This window comes from Triturus cristatus, chromosome 3_2 (assembly GCF_964204655.1).
Source record: "Triturus cristatus chromosome 3_2, aTriCri1.1, whole genome shotgun sequence".
Taxonomy (NCBI): Eukaryota; Metazoa; Chordata; class Amphibia; order Caudata; family Salamandridae; genus Triturus; species Triturus cristatus.
The window spans coordinates 642,443,083-642,460,430 of record NC_140584.1 but is presented as its reverse complement, the minus strand read 5'-3'; the positions used below and the strand labels follow the sequence as shown (position 1 = coordinate 642,460,430).

Here is a 17,348-nt window from a genome sequence, read left to right as displayed (position 1 = left end):
AGGGTGTCATCTGCAAAGAGAATAGCAGGTACCCCTGTGCCTCCGAGTCTAGGAGCATCAATGTTTTCCAGCGCATTTAAATGATCGATCACCCCGTTGACAAAGAGGCAGAACAGAGTCGGCGCCAGCACACAGCCCTGTCTAACCCCCCTGTCAACGGGGAATCGGTCAGTCAAGGTGCCCCCCCTTCCAAACCTCACCCTTGCATAATTCCCCGAGTGGAGTCTTTTTAAGATGACTAATATATCGTTGGGAACCCCCATGTCATCCAGAACGCCCCAAAGTTTGTCCCGAGGGACTAAATCAAATGCGGCACGTAAGTCAACGAAAATAGTATACAAAGTGCCACTTTCTATTAAAACAGTTTTCCAATGAATACAATTTAATCTAAAAATCTGATCAATGGTGGAGACTTTCCTCCTAAAGCCAGCCTGATATGTGCTCAAGATGTTTGATTCATCTATCCACTCTTGTAAGTGATTGAGAATCAGTCTCCCAAATAATTTTTGGGAGACGTCTATGAGACTAATTGGTCTGTAGTTGGCTGGAAGCAGAGGCGAACCCTTTTTGAAAATTGGGACGATCTCTGCTCCCAGCCAAGTATCAGGAAGCTTCATGCCCTTTAGAATAGAATTAAATAAAAACACAAAATATGGTGCCCATACTTCAGGTTCCTGTTTAAACAGGTCTCCCGGAAGGCCATCCAAACCCGGTGCCTTTCCTGACGCCAGACCCATAATGGCTACTTTGACTTCTTTAAGTGAGAGGGATAGGGACGAACTCAAGGGTATACTTGTTTGTGCCTGGACAGGATCGATCACCGTCCCCTCTGATGGCATATATAGGGACTGGAAATGGTTCTGCCAGGATTTAGCTGAAATGTTGGGTTCGACCGCAGAGACCAGCTCTTCTGAGCCTGTGTTTACACAGCGCCAAAATTTCCTTGAGTCTCTGCACGCCAAATGTTTTGTTAATTTCTCCCACTTTTCCTGTTCCCATTCTAGCTTTGCATTCTTAATTAAGAATTTGTATGCCTTCCTTTGTTCGCTAATTTCGTCCCGGTCATGACCGTTCTTTATTAGAAATAGGAGGTCACTTTTGGCCTTCCTACAGGTGGAATTGTACCAGAGGGGACCAATAGTAGTCACACGGGCCCTGTGGGGATTACTAGTTAGAATTTCTGACACAGATGTGGTGAGATCTGCATGTAGCTCACCCAGCTCCGTGAATAGACCCATCATGCTAGTACCACTATTTAAGACTTGAGCCTTCTCTAACAAGGGGGTAACTAAGGTGTACAACTTGGGGAGCAACCCTTGTTTCGTTAGTATCGTCTCCCATTTTATTCTTCGCCTATTGTTGGAAAGAAGTAACCCAGCATCTGGAGACTCTCCATTCTTTTTCAAGGGTTCAAGACCCGCGCAAAGAAGCTCAAGCTCCAGAGCATTATGGTCACTATCCTCTCTTAGCAATATACGAAAGTCACTTAACTTTGCCCATAATGACAGTGGGACCAGAATGTAATCGAGGTTTGATGTTATATTTCCCCTGTGAAAGGTACATTTTGGAGGTATGTCTGATGGTAACCTTCCGTTGCAGGCCCTAAGTCCGTGTTTAAAAGTAAGTGATGAGATTTGCACCGCCAGAGGAGACCAAGCTCTTGGGGCCGGTAGCTGGGAGGGGGGTATAGACCAAACAAGGTCCTCCTCCTTGGTCAAGCTATCCGATGAGCCCATAAGGGGCTCATAATGGCAGTTAAGATCTCCTCCTATTATGTAGGGGACGCCTTCAGGGATTGTATTAAGGGCAAGATCAAGCTCATTAATAGTACTTGATTCTTTCGAAAAACTAACTGGCCTTGAATAGACATTTATTACCAAGAAACGGTACAAGTCTGGCCATTCTAGGAGTACGGCCAAAATATCCTCCGAATTTAATGTCAACAGGGCAGCCCTGCAGCCTAGGTCTGTGGCTATCCAGATTGCCAGACCGCCAGAAGGGCGGCCCTTGCCACACCATTTAGCATTCTTCGAAAAAACAGCGAAGCCAGTGCGAGTAAAATCTTCCCTCAGCCAGGTTTCTTGAAACAAACAGATGTTCCTATTCTCTATGAAGGTATTCCAAGCCGGGCAATTTAATTTGTTGGACAAACCTGCCACGTTCCAGGATAAAATATTTAAAAGGGGAACTTTGATAATCCCTAGGTTGGGAGATAGTGGTATAGTGTCCATGGGATTTGCATTCGGGTTGGCAAGGGGTTGGTCTTGTGCAAGGCTCCCCAGCACCGCACCACTAGATTCAGTAAGAGACACTTCACAGGGATGCAGATTCGTTTGCGTCTGCTGGAGTCCAATAATCTGGGTAGAAATGTCAGGTGGGGCAACGTGTAGTGGGGGGCTGTTGCGATTCTCCACCTCCCCTGAGTTTTGCCTATCCAGTCAATCCACTCTATCTAAATAACTAAACCTATTGTATGTTGGAAAATAGTCATCCCTCATAATTCTAGGAATAGGGTGAATTTTTTGTACAATAGATCTCCTCCTCCAGTTCCTTCTGCTAGACACAAGTTCCCATCCCTCTCCCTCTCCCTCCCCCTCACATCCCTTTGAGGGATAAAAGAAAGACAGGGGGAGTGTTTGAATTGGCGACCCCTGCGTGTTCCGGGGCCAACTACAGATATACTTAACAGTGGCAGGGTCCCTGAAGTTTATCACTACACAGTCACCCTGGATAGACTTCCTAGTGGAGCCTATCCAGGGTGTTCTTCTCACCATAAGAACCTCGCTATGTGAGCCCTCAGGCAAAGGTCTATTAATGGACAACCAGTGAATAATTTTATTTTTTAGTGCTCCCACTGATTCTCCTGAAGAAGTGGTTAGTTCCGGAATACCTGCCAGAATCACCACGTATGGAATAGCTTGAGGTGGGAGATTAACTATCCTGTGCTGTGGGGCCAGCGTTGGTGTCTCTGGAGGGGGAGGAGCCGAGGCTTCTTGTCGAATTGTGTTAGCGCTAGTTGGATTGAGTGGTAAGGATTTCCCTGATGTACATGCAGAAGGTTGTTGCGTTGGAATAGGGATAGATAGGGGTGGGTGTTCAAAATTATTATCCCTCTCCTTGTTAGTCTTGCCATTGGAAGACTCATTCCCCTCTACTGTAGATAATAGACCCGTGTGAATTTTCACTAGAAGTGACTCTATCTTGGAGATGCGAGCCTCCAAGGGATTAAGAATTTCCCTTAGGAGGATTCGGATATCCAAGAGAGTGGGTACCTCATTCCCTGTTGTACAATTAGAAGTGGGGGGTGGCACAGGCATATTTTTAGCAGATGATGCCCCATTTTGCCCAGGTTGCCTTAATGACTTAGATTTTGGGATCTTGTGGGACGAATCGTTTTTGGTAGAACACTTGGGAGCGTTCACCTTACGTCCGCCGAAGGAGCCAACCTTTTTTGGGGATTTCTTTTTCAGTATTGCCCCCTCCCTTGACCTCCGTGTTAAATCTAAGGTGGAGATAGGATTGTCGATGATTATGTCACCGGTAGGGAGGGTTGGAGTCCCCTTCAAGGGAAGTGATGGCGTTCTGGTAGAAGGGAGAGGCATGATGCTTAATTCCGTGATATCGGACATCTCGCAGTCAGTGGTATTTAAAATAGGACTGCACTGCTCAGCTAAATCAGGAATAACATTTGATCCTCCGGGGTCTACCGTGTTTGGGGCAACGGATTGTTCAGGCGTGGTAGCAAGTGCCAAGGGCCCTAGCGAGGATCTTCTAACCCAGTCAATTTCCTGGGATATTCGCCGTTCAAGGATGGAAATTTCGTCAATGATTAGAGAACTAGCTTTAGCAAAGTAGGTGTCTAAGGGGCCTTTCGGCGCTCCAGCGGCCCGATTAGATCTACTTCTAGTTTCCCTGGCCGACATTCTCATGCAGATCTTCCAGTACTAAATGCAGGGATTGGTAGCACGGTGGGGCCTTGGCCGTACCTCGGCCGTCCTCAAACGGCCCGCTCTTTGCCCGGTCTTAGCTCCGCTCTTCGTTCCGCACGCGTTCCGCTAGCGCGGGTGTTAGTGCGGTATATGTAGAGCTTTAATGGCCAAGGGGAGGGGCTTGGAAGAGGACCCAGCTGCGCCGCTGCTTCTCCAGGCGCTGTGAGAGCTGGTCCTCGCAGTCCCGCCCTCCTCGATGTGCTGGTCGTAGTCGTAGTCCGGCGTGGAGCAAGGTGGAAGGTGAGTCAGGGCACAGAGGAATCAAGTGTCCACACCAATTTATAGGCACGAGCGGCTCCCGCGAAGCGGGGGCCGCGAGCCGCTGCTTCGTTAGTAAGGGGAGGGGCTTGGAAGAGGACCCAGCTGCGCCGCTGCTTCTCCAGGCGCTGTGAGAGCTAGTCCTCGCAGTCCCGCCCTCCTCGATGTGCTGGTCGTAGTCGTAGTCCGGCGTGGAGCAAGGTGGAAGGTGAGTCAGGGCACAGAGGAATCAAGTGTCCACACCAATTTATAGGCGCGAGCGGCTCCCGCGAAGCGGGGGCCGCGAGCCGCTGCTTCGTTAGTAAGGGGAGGGGCTTGGAAGAGGACCCAGCTGCGCCGCTGCTTCTCCAGGCGCTGTGAGAGCTGGTCCTCGCAGTCCCGCCCTCCTCGATGTGCTGGTCGTAGTCGTAGTCCGGCGTGGAGCAAGGTGGAAGGTGAGTCAGTAACCCTACATATGTAAGTTGGCATAACTAAGTCTGCTATCACTGCATTAACAACTGACAACTTTAGGTTGGTGTGAATGTAGTGGACAGCCCAGTAAGGATGATATAGTTGGAAGACTGCACCATTTCTGCCAGTACTTATCTTGGAGTAAATGCTGGAGCCGCCTTCCTTACAAATGTCTTGATTCCTAATAGATCTGTCAAATATCACTTATTGACAGAACTGAGGGAAAGAAGCAACAGAGAAATTATGTGAACACAAGTGAATACAAGGAGACCAGGCAGGGGACCTATTATTAGATATTTCTGCACTCTGGCTGGTAGAAAGGCAAATTTATCCGGAAAAAATTGGTCAAGTATGTTTTGCTTGGTTATCTAGGATTTGTAAGGCACACAGCTGCAACTGTTGGAAATGGCCTCCTTAGGGCCAAATTCCCAGAAACTTTTTGCTTTTAGCTCCTAGACTTTGCCGACTCCCTGCATGGCAGAGGGAAGGTGCACACACCCGCCTCGACCACATTGGACTGGGGGTACATATACGATGGGGTTTAGCTGCTGGACCTCCGTGTGCCCTGTAAACAGGTACACCTCACACCCGGGGTGGCTACAGCACTGGCTAGTAGTGGAACGTAGCACTGAGTGTGCCACCCACCAGATAGCCCTCCATCATATATCGGCTCTGACATGACATTGCGTCCCTGTCTAGTCGGCATCGCTTAGGCCTCCGCCAACCCTGAGTGGGTCATCCCATACCATGAGGGGGTCCCCTTAGAAAGCCCTAACGGGCCCTAAAGGGGTGGTAGGCTGAAAGCTGGGCGGGCACATATGAATGTGTGCTGTGCAGGTAGTAAGGAACCCCCAAATGGGGCTTCTCTTGCCTTAGAGTTTGGCTCTACCCATGGATACTCCTGGGGTGTTGCAGATTCTCTGTAACGGCCTCTGGGCCCTGCAAACGTCCTCACTGTCAAGGCCTTGTGGAAGTGCATACGCCTTCCTACACATTAGGAAGAGGTGCTGACACGCTGTTCCGGAACATAGGCTAGTCTGCCAATGCAGACCAGGGTGTGCGCACTGGCCCTGACGCTGTTTCGGATATGTGTCCTGCCTGCAGTGACAGGCTGAAGGAGGCACCATGGTACCTAAGACATTTCGGATAGGTCATCGCGGACTGATGAGCCTATTCCTGTATCCCCGGTGTTATAACCTCCGGATCAGGCCTTCCGGTGCAGGCCTGTGTCTGCGCGCTTGCCTCCATGGTGCTGGCGGCAAGTTGCCCAATCTGTTGTCGTTGCGGGTTAGGCGTGCGCAATCGCATCTGTGAGGGGGTCCACCAATGTTCGACTGGTCCGAGCATGGTGGAGTGCGCGCACCTGCACCGAAGGTGCTAGGGCCTGGGTAAGCCATGAGCCCGGGCTATCCTTACCGTGTGAAAGCGCGAGCGCCGTTCCTACCCGTTACGGAAGTGGCGCTCATTCCATATACTGAAACACGAGCCAATCTGTCATTGCAGACCGGTGGGTGCACACTGATATCTATTGTGAGTAAACTCATGGGCTGCATGCCATTGTAGGCTGCTCTGAGTATGCACCCACACCTATGGTGCCCATGACTGCGTGTGCCATGTGCCAATGCAGGTTTGTGCTTGCGCACACACACATGTATTAATAAACCTTTGTCCGGTCTGCTGTGCAGACTCGAGCAGGCACACTTGCACCATTGGTGCTGGGAACTATGCATCCCTCCCCTCCATCGCAGGTTGGTGTGCAATAGCACACGTGCACCCAGGTAGTAAGGAATACCTATTTGTGTTTTGACTGCCTATGAGGCCTGCTCTTCCTATAGGTTAAAATGGGGAAGTGGTTGACATTACTTCGCACTGCTATAGTGGACTGAAGTAGAGCAGCCTCATGATGTTTCATATCAATGGACTCGTAGTGCCAAACCCCTTCCATTAGTAGAGGAGATTTTGGCAAGGCTCGCTTAAAAATTACACTTATTGAATATTGACATTTCTATGCTCCTGAAGTCTTGGGGACTGTGGTGTCTGGCTCCAGTGGACACCAGGGGTTGAGGGAAGAAATCTTTGCATTCCCCAATCGACAGCCATCAACTATGAGAATCCCACAGGAACGGCAGACCTCTGCCATTTGAGAGACAAATGGGATAGATTGAAGATAGAGGTTTTGACACTTGGCCTCTAAGGGCTGGATCATGGCCCCACTAAAGATTAAGATCTGCATTCCATGGCCCCATGGCAAACAGGCCTAAAATTTAGGAGAGACATCTGTGGTTCACAGGGAAAACCCCTAAACCATCCGAATTTCAAAGACACAACAGTATAACTACGGGTGCCATCCTTCAGCAAAGGGTGAGATACATTTGTGAGGATGTGGGATCGGAGAACCCGGACTGCATGGTGCACACTGTCAGAGGACTCTGCTGTGCACATGGAGGTTAACTGTCTAAATAGAGGCTGGCCTGTGCCGAAGGGTGATGCCCTGAAACCGGTCCCAAGATGCTTGTTTCTGGTCCAGGGAGGACCTGGCTTGGCAGTTCGGGCTGGACTGTTCCCACAAGGAACAGGGTCAAGACTGATTTACATATGGCTGGGTCCAAACTGGGGTGGTGTGGTGAGCAAAAGAATGATGGATTAAACACAGATCCCTGTGACTGGGGGTGAATGTTTGCATTATCCAGCATTCCGTCCATCAATTGTTTCTTTTGCATATGTCGCCCTAAGTAGGAAGGGTATGACCAGACGTGGGTCCCGTGCTCACTACATCGCTGGATTCAAGCTAGCCTGGCTGATGAAGGGTGATGCCCTGAAACCAGTCCCAGGATGCTCGTTTCCGGTCCAGGGAGGACCTGGATTGGCAGTTTGGGCTAGACTATTCCCACAAGGAACAGGGTCAAGACTGATTTGCATATGGCTGGGTCCAAACTGGGGTGATGTGGTGAGCAAAAGTATGATGGATTAAACCCAGATCCTTGTGAATGGGGGAGAATGTTTGCATTGTCCAGCATTCTGTCCATCAATTTGTTTTTGCTAGTTCTGTTACTGTAATAGAGAAGGTTCTATAGATGTCACGTGACCGAATGAGCCTTTATTATTTAGTGTGTCGAGGATGCCGGAAGAAGAAAACAGCCCTGCCAAAGCAACTGGGGAACGCCTTCAGTCAGTGAAACTGTCCTCTCTCCACGCGCTCCTTTATAAGGCTTATCAAACACTTTCATTGGGCCCCGGGGGCTCTCCTTTCAGCGGAGGCTGCCGCGCGCGCGCGGAAGTCCCCGTTCTCCATGGTTCTTCCTGATTAGTATGCAAAGGCGGAAAACACTTACCAAAAAAGCAGCCCTAAATAACTTGTTTTAGATACCGCACTAAATGTCGTTTAGCTGCCTCAACATTACTTATGACTGGCATAAAAAAGCGAATCTAAATATTGTGGGTTAAGTACATCAGAGCGAGTTTGGTCGTGCACACACTGTAGATTTAAAAACACGAGTGAGTACCCTTCTAAAATCAATATTTAATTAGGCTACATACTGCTTAGCACGTGCATGCGAGATAAAGTATCTCAAGGCCATGCCGGCTTCTAGTACCACATGAAAAAATCATGTCCTGGTAAACACTAAGCAGACACCTGCCGCCTGGGGCCATCACCTGCCCTCTGGGAGCCATTCCAGGAGAGCTTGGAGGCTATGACTGGGCCCCCTCTCAGCATCACCCCTGCTCTTCCCAGTCGGAGGTGGAATGAGGGGCCCACGCCATAGCAAGATGCTCTGAGAGGACTCTCAAATATATTATATGTAGCACCACAACCAGCTAAATGGGGCTCTGTGTCAGCACTGCAGCAACAAAGCGCTTTGTCAGAGGAGGCGCTAGGAATCTCTTTAGACAATGAGGACGTGGTGAGCCTTAAGCGGTTCAGTGAACGTCAACAGGTTGGCTTGCATTCGGAGCTCTTCTATGAGTCTGATTCAGATTGATATGGCCAATTGTCGATTTAAATCTTTATTCGTTTAATTAAAACCATAAAAGTAAGAATAACCGTTCCCAAGACGCACTAAAGAAATGCATTGTCATATAGGTGTTGCGTCTGACACAGTGCGCTACCTCTGGATTCAACATTTGTCACGATGCATTACAATACGTTAAAACTCAGGGTCGATAGATGACGAAATATAAAATATAATTGCAAAAATACAGAACATAAACGAAAATAACAAATTACTGGCAACAAAAACAGAATGTCAATCGATTCGTAACATATTTCAAAACTCATCAGTTGATACAGAAATAGCAGCATGAACTTAGATACGATATAAGATAACAAGATATAAGGCCACCCAGCTCGTCGGAAAGAGCTAATGCGGTTTGGTAAGCTTAGACCCGACCTATAGGGTCACAAGGTGCATGGCAGCTTAATGCATTAAATACATCCGGTTGGGACCTATCAGCAGCTGGTGAGTTTGCCTTGCTATGATGACCCCGGTTACCCCACAATGTAGGTAGATTAAAGTTCTGGGCCACTGGAGAGTCACGTAAAATGCCAAAAGAGAGGTTAATGCATATAATTAAGATGTTTCCTATTATATATGGCTTCCAATATAAAGGAGGCAACATTAAAACACATATTTGGATTCTCCAAGGGACATATATATAAATAAGCGTCATTGTAAGCCAGTTGTTAAAGGCTCACACCTTTGGAAGGGTGGCACTACTTGTTAAAATCTATCAGCCTACATTGTATTGATCATTTTCTCAGTCACAGAAACTCCTTCATACAGCTTAGTAAGTATCCTCTAAGTACACTCTAGAAGGAATGGATGTGAAATATAGCAATGAAAAGGAAAACATCTACTGGCAAAGTCAAAAGCTAGTTTGGTGTTAGTAATGAGACCTTTGGCTTTGCCAAGGCTTGTTTTATTTTTTCTTGTTTTTGGTAAAACTTTATTGTTAGGGAAGCTGTGTGGCGTCACCCTCATTAAAAAAAAAAAACACCAATAACAACATTGGCAAAAAACGTAAATATTTTTTGGTCTAATAAAACACAAATTGCCTTAGTACTCATTGGCACTGAAGGGTACTATGTGTTTGTATGGACTTCTTGTGAAATAGAAGAATGTGGTCACTCACAGTAAAGGTAGCCAATAGCTGAAGTGACTGACCCATTTAACCATATTGTAAACTTTAAGAAAAATGTGAATGGCATAGCAACAACCTAATGGACGAGGAAGGTCCTACAAGTATATTCAATATATCATTTTAGGGACATCAAAACATGTTGGCTAGTGCCAGACCTATAAATGCAGGACGTTTCTCTACATCATCGGTTGTAGCAGATTGATAGGCTGGGCCACAAAGACCACTGTGGATAGGGCAGTGGGGATTGACAACTACACATACTGTGCAAAGTACATGGGTGCTACTAGATGACGGGTGCCAGCAGCAGATACCTGTGGCATTTGCTGTGGAGGGACTCAATAGTGACTATTCTGCCTTAGACTGGCATCCGAAATCTGAATGGGAAGCCTCGTCACTCAAATCCCAAAATACAGAATGGCGACTTCATGGAAAGGGAGGGAAAGGCAAGCTTCCTATTTCTTACATTTCAAGTAGGAATATGGCAAACCTTGGATTTCAGCTTTCAATTACACCAAGGTATTAAAGTTTTTGGAAGTACTTGTTTGGCATCCGTCTGAGTACATCCTCTGATTTTCAGGGGTCCTAGTGGCTACAGTGTGTACACTAGAAATACTGGACCTGCTCAGTGCATCTCAGACATGCACAAGATCCCTTGGCCACACTATATTAACAAAGATGTCTTGTCTCCCGAGCCTTTTCAAGATGCCGATATCTTTCGGAACACACAATATTTCGAAAAGCAGGCCCAGCACTGTTGCACGGCAGATCTTGACAAACTAAGGATGGCTGGAAGTGATTGAAGCCCTAGACAACGCACAGGATCTATATAGAGATGCCGTACGGCCTATGGCATGCCTGCAATGATCCATTTATCGAGTAAGGCACACCTTAATGTAATGTCACCATGCAAGCAAAATCAAACACACTCCTATATTTACAACGGTGGAGAGTTTTTCAAGAATATTAACTGGCCTACCTTGGCTATCTGGACACACCAATTTAGCAGAAGCTGGGAGCCAATGTTGTCCTTGTGCTCATGAACGTAATCCAGAAGGCAGCCATGAGGCATAAGCTGGGTGACCAGTTGAATGGTGGGGCTCAGGCAGACGCCCAGAAGTCGAACCAAATGAGGATGGTCCACGCTTGCCATTATCAGAGCTTCCTATACAAAAAAAAAACAACAAAACAAGTTGATGTTAGCTGTGTATCAGAGAGAACACCTGCTTTAAAAACCCTCAAACAAACTCACCTACTCAGTTCTTACAAACAGTCGCTCTAGTTGGCCTTCAACATTGTTCACATCCTATGCATTTCTGTGTAGTATTGCATTCCTCTCAGTGTGATATCAGTTGTCTATCTTCACCCTGAGATGTTGTGCCTTCCTCTTCATTTAGCTGCATCTTCCTAATCAATTTCTGGTCCAATCTTTTGGAATTCTTTACCTCCCACATATAACACAATTCCATTTCCGACCTTTCGGTGAATAGAAGGTTACTTTAGAATGGGATTTTTTCCCCACTAGTTTATCAAATATTGTTGTGACTTGCATGCATAGAGTGCAAGCCTCCATTCACTATTAAACCACATAATTCATCAATGCGATCGATAAGAAGCCGGAAATTATGGATAGGTCTTTATTAGGAGGGGACTAATAATCCTCTCAGTTACTTTGCATCCTCTGCAATACCTATACAGACTGTACCGGTAACGCTGGAAGAGGTAGTGTTACTGGGGAGATTCCAGATTTCTCTGAGGGTCTCCTTAGAAATGGGGAATTACAAGGAAAATTGGTAGTTTGGGGTCCAATTGCCTCTGTAATTTTTCCTTTTGCCCCAGAGTTTCGCTTGGAGATTTAAACAGACTAACTCTCAAGCGAAGCAAAATAGTTCTGTGGTGTCCCTGTATATCTCATAATTTTGATGGGGCAGATAATGGCGGTCTCCAGCCTAATTGGAATTAAAAGAATCAATCAGTGACACATCCACTCCCTAGTTTAGCCCTAGTGCAAAATATTTATACTTCTGATGCTTCAATGTTTCCAACCACTCCTTTGTGGCATAGGGTCTTTACTGTCTAACCACTCTCATTTAGCTGGTTCAAAGTAAGCTATTACCTGCTCAATGCCAGGATGGTCTCCCATCTATCCAGGAACATCAACCATTTCCCACAGCCTTGGTATTTTAGCAAGCATGGAATGACAGCGGTCATGCGGTCTCATTCAATGATAATGTCTGCTTAGTCTCCACGGTTACACTAACTCTCTCCTCACTTTTACTCCAGTTTGTTTGTCCCACATGTTTGCAAATGTTAGGGACCCACTGCAACCCAGTAATGGCTGTCTCATGACCAAGCTGGGTGGAAGAGACCCCACTTTCATTGACTGTATATAGGCCACGGCATAATTTGAGCTCTATTGTGTAGCGATCACCCATAAGACAAGGCCTCGTTACACACCCATGCCAGGTTTTCGCCACTTTCACAGTTTGTGCCCCAAAGACTACGATTCCCAGCAGGCCATGGGGCGCATCTCCACGCCTGCAATACATAAGCTCCGCCGCCGGGAGGGTAAGGTGCTTGACAACAAAAAGCATATCAGGATTGTAATGGCGGATGGTGCTCCCTGTCGGAATTCAGCTTGAAGCATTGCCGCATATAGTCCAGCGTCGGGCCGTGTCCCGTCTCCTTAGATAACCTCGAACAACACGAAAAAGAAGAATCCGAGTCCCGTCTCCTCACAGGAAGTGTGAGAGAAGTGGGAGAGCCTTCGAAAACCGGAGTCAGGTAACACGGAGAATTGCTCCGTAACTTTTCCTGCTTCTCCGAGTTCCTTCCCCGTGGTTGCATCGATCGGTGGCTTTGCGTGCCTTCCGTGTACAAACATTGAGTGCAGGAGGAACGAGAAGTCCCGTTCATATTTCCCCGTGTGCGCTGAGATAGAGTGCATATTTTCGAGACTGTTCCCGGTTGGTGATTATTTCATTTTCCTTGAGTTAGAAAGGGCCAGATAGTTACATAGGTATTTACTCGCATACTTGGCAGCAAGCCTATGGACCGAAGTTTGTTTTATGTGGAGTTTGGCATGAAGTGGCTTCTATCCAGCTGCCATTGTACTATGTTCTAGGATACCCTTGGCCTTGTATTGGTTCTTTAACTTCGCAATTTCACTTGTTCTGTTTTCTTTCCGGTACAGTTTGTCTTGGCCCTGGTCTTAGTGAGAAGTCATCACTGTCCCCGCTAGACGAACAAAGACTATTTACAGGAATCCTTGCGGTGTCAAGGACCTTCGCCATTTCGGATCATTCAGAAACAAGCATAGGATTGCACCCCTTCCTTGAGTTTCCCATTCCCTGCATCCCCCAGATAGCGTCTCTCGCAGGAGGGTTTTCTATTCCTCTGTTGGGGGCGCTGTTCAAGGGAGTCAGGGAACAGTTCATCGTCCCTGCTGGAGCCCTGGAATTACGGTTAGTGGCGTTATTTGAAATACTGTGTGCTGCTGACAACCTGACAATCCTGACAGTTTGTCAAGCCCACGAATAGACGCACAGCCCGGACGATGGATACCAATACGGTATTGGCTTCCTTGTTGGAGAGTCTGACGGCTCTGCAGCAGGAGGTGCAGACCTCCAGAGTAGAGGTACAGACCTCCAGAGCAGAGAATTACAATTTGCATAAAGAAGTAAGCTCGTTACGAAGGGAAGTAGCGGGTATTTCACGTAGAGGCCCGGGGGAGGGTTCATACATCCGACCCGCTACTCTGCCCCCTCCTGTATCATCTATACACACTCCCAACCCTGGCAGTTCAGGAGCGGGGTTTTTTACCCCAAATCCGCATCCACCCTCCACGACGGATACGGTACCTACAGTACACATAGTACAAAACACTAGCATCCCCTTGGCACCCCCGGAAAGGTTTTATGGGGATCCGAAGAAGTTCGACACCTTCCTGAATCAATGTCGACTTCATTTCCTCTGCAAACCCGCCGTGTTCCAGGACGAGGAATCGAAGACGGCCTTTATGATGTCGTATATGGGCGGAAACGCCGCCAGTTGGACTATTCCTCATATGGAAAGAAACGATCCAATCCTCCATGACTTCCAAGGCTTTTGCCAAGAATTAAGGAAACAGTTTAATCGGAAGAATCATATGATGACCTTGGACCGCGAGCTTCTCACCTTACGGCAAGGATCTCAAGATCTCCTATCCTACATCACATCCTTTAATCGGTTGGTGGTTGAAACGGAATGGCCCCCGGAGAAAAGAATCACTCTGTTTTACCAGGGGTTGAGAGGGGAACTGAAGGACGTCCTCGCTCAGGTTGTACAACTGCCTCAAACCTGCGAAGAGCTCATCGACCTGACGGTGCAGTTAGATCATCGCTTGCTGGAACGCAAAGGGGACAAGACTAAGAGTGAAACAAGAGCACCTTATCTACGTCCGAGAGCAGTTCTGGACGACCAGTCCAAAGCCCTGGAGGGACCCGAACCAATGCAGTTGGGAGGAATTCGAGGCCCTCTATCCCAGGAAGAGAGAGACAAACGGAGGAGATTAAAACTATGCCTCTATTGCGGTAAAGGGGGCCACTTCGGAATGCCGAGCCCGAACTTCAGGAGACAGCAGAAACACTAGTCCGCGGGGGCTATCTGCTCCCCGACGAGAAGAGCCGACGGAAAACTGAGGAGCCCAAGTCAGGATGAGGTCTCTGGCTTGAGCATGTCACCTAACATGATCTCGTCGGTGTTAGCAAACACACAACAATCCGCAGTAGCACACCTCCACATTGCCGTGGCATTATGGATTTCCGCCTCAGACAAAGTTCAAGTGGACGCTTTGCTGGACTCAGGAGCCACAGGTAATTACATCGACCAGGAATATGCACTCAGGATGGGAATCCCATGTGTAAAGAAGGACTTCCCAGAACTGGTGAAATCGGTGGACGGAACACCGCTTTCTTCGGGTATGGTACGATTCCGTACCCCGACCCTTCGCATGGCCATAGGTGCGGACCATTATGAAGACATCCACTTTGATTTGATAGACGCACCACAGTTCGGGTTGATATTAGGAATGCCTTGGCTGACCTTGCATGATCCTGTAATCAGTTGGACCACTCGAACGATCGCCCTGTCATCAATGTACTGCCAAGACAATTGCAAACCAGTTGACGTTTTTCCTACAGACTACGAGAGTACACCAGCGACATACCTTGCTACCGCCTGCACTCCAGAGAAATACTGTTGTTCTACGGTTCTGCCAGACGAGTATCGGGTGTACCATACTCTGTTTAACAAACAACAAGCAACACGGTTGCCACCTCATCGACCATATGATTGTCGTATCGATCTGATACCAGGAGCGGCCATTCCGTGCAGCCGAGTGTACGCCTTAACGGAACCCGAAACGCAGTATTTGAAGACCTATCTGGACGATAATTTGGCCTCTGGGTTCATCAGGCATTCCTCGTCTCCCGCATCCTCTCCACTTTTTTTTATACCGAAGAAGGATTGCGAGGAGTTGCGAACGTGCATTGACTACCGTGCACTCAACAGGGTGACTATTAAGAATCGCTACCCCCTGCCCTTAATCCCGGTGCTTCTGGATCAATTAAAGGGGGCACGATATTTCACGAAGCTCGACCTCAGAGGAGCCTATCACCTCGTGAGGGTTCAGAAGGGGGATGAGTGGAAGACGGCCTTCAGAACCAAGTTTGGTCTCTATGAGTATCAGGTGATGCCCTTTGGGCTCTGCAACGCCCCCGCGGCTTTTCAGTTTTTTATGGACGAGGTGTTGCGAGGGTACTTAGACACGTTTTGCGTTGTCTACATCGATGACATTTTAATCTACTCCTCTACCCTCACGGAACACATCACTCAAGTGAAAAAGGTGTTGGAGAGACTCCAGCAACATTCCTTGTATGCCAAACTGGAGAAATGCCTCTTTCACGTTACGGAAGTGGCATTTTTAGGTTATATCATCTCCTCTCAGGGTTTTCGCATGGATCCAAGAAAGGTGGAAGCGATCACCCAATGGCAAACCCCTCAGAACGTAAAAGCAGTGCAGAGTTTTCTCGGTTTCGCCAATTTCTACCGGCGATTCATAAGGGATTTCTCTGCAGTGATTCATCCCCTCTCCAGCCTACTAAGAAAGAAGGTTCCGTTTGTTTGGGGGAAAGAGGCAGCACACTCATTTCAAATACTGAAGAACAAATTCACGCAGGCCCCCGTCTTGCGCCATCCGGATCCACAACTTCCTTTTATTCTGGAAACAGACGCTTCCCAACATGCCTTAGGAGGTGTACTTTCCCAGCGACACCCCGAAAGCGGCCAACTTCACCCAGTGGCATTCTACTCCAAAAAACTCTCTCCCAGTGAGATCAATTACACCATCTCCGACAAAGAATTGCTAGCGATCAAAAGAGCATGTGAAGAATGGAGACATTATCTACTGGGTGCCCTTCACACCATCGAGATTTACACTGATCACAGGAATTTATTGTTTTTGAAAACGGCAAAGGCCTTGACCCCTCGTCAGCTAAGGTGGACCCTGTTCTTTTCGGACTATGATTTTGTGATCAAATACCGACCGGGACCTCAGAACGGGAAAGCGGATGCGCTCTCCCGTATCGGGGAATCAGAAGACACAATGGCTCACAACCCGAAGCCACAACCGCTCATACTCACCGAAGTCGAAAATCCTCAACGATCCCTGGCACTGCTAACTTCCCCGGATTTCCTTGAGGACGTGAAAATCTCCTTGACGGATGTAGACATCCCTGCTTGGATCCAGGAGGAACCGGAACACAGATCGGAAAGGGATGAATTGGTCTATCACTACCATGCTTTATACATCCCTCACAAGACACAACAACATCAAGTATTGGAATGGGCGCATGATTCAGTACTGGGAGGGCATCTAGGGATCTACAAAACCATTGCCTGTGTGGAACGCTCCTTTTGGTGGATGGGACTACGCCAGGATGTCAAAGACTATGTCAAGAATTGTGTGGTGTGTGTACAGGGAAAAGCTACCCACAACAAACCAACGGGATTACTCCGTTCCTTGTCGATTCCCCCGTCTCCCTGGCACACCCTCTCCATGGACTTCATTGTTGAAATGCCCACCAGTGAAGGGAAAACAGTAATCCTGGTGGTAGTCGATCATCTTACCAAGATGGGTCATTTCATCGCCCTCAAGGGGTTACCCACGTCATCTGAACTGGCTTTGATATTTCTCCAACATGTGGTCAGAGCACACGGACTTCCAAATGTGCTTATAACTGATAGGGGAACGCAGTTTACTTCTCGCTTTTGGAAATCCCTCTGCAGAATATTGAATATGGAAGCACGACTGTCCTCTAGTTACCCCCCTCAAACTGATGGCAAAACAGAACGCCTAAACCAGACATTAGAGCAATATCTCCGCTGTTTTACCATGCAAAACACCTTACATTGGCCCGCCTTGTTATGGTTGGCAGAGTTCGCCTACAATAACGCAACACATTCCACATTGGGTTG

At 47.8% G+C, this 17,348-nt stretch overlaps 1 protein-coding gene across 3 annotated transcripts in view; it reads right to left on the bottom strand.

Annotated features, from left to right (window-relative positions):
* The window catches only part of ERBB4 (erb-b2 receptor tyrosine kinase 4), a 2,224,949-nt gene that overhangs the window by 283,714 nt on the left and 1,923,887 nt on the right, over nt 1-17,348 (bottom strand). For all 3 annotated transcript variants that reach the window (XM_085648582.1, XM_085648584.1, XM_085648585.1), the window contains exon 20: nt 10,813-10,998. In XM_085648582.1, the coding sequence (XP_085504708.1) occupies nt 10,813-10,998 (186 nt within the window). The remainder of the gene's footprint in view (nt 1-10,812; nt 10,999-17,348) is intronic.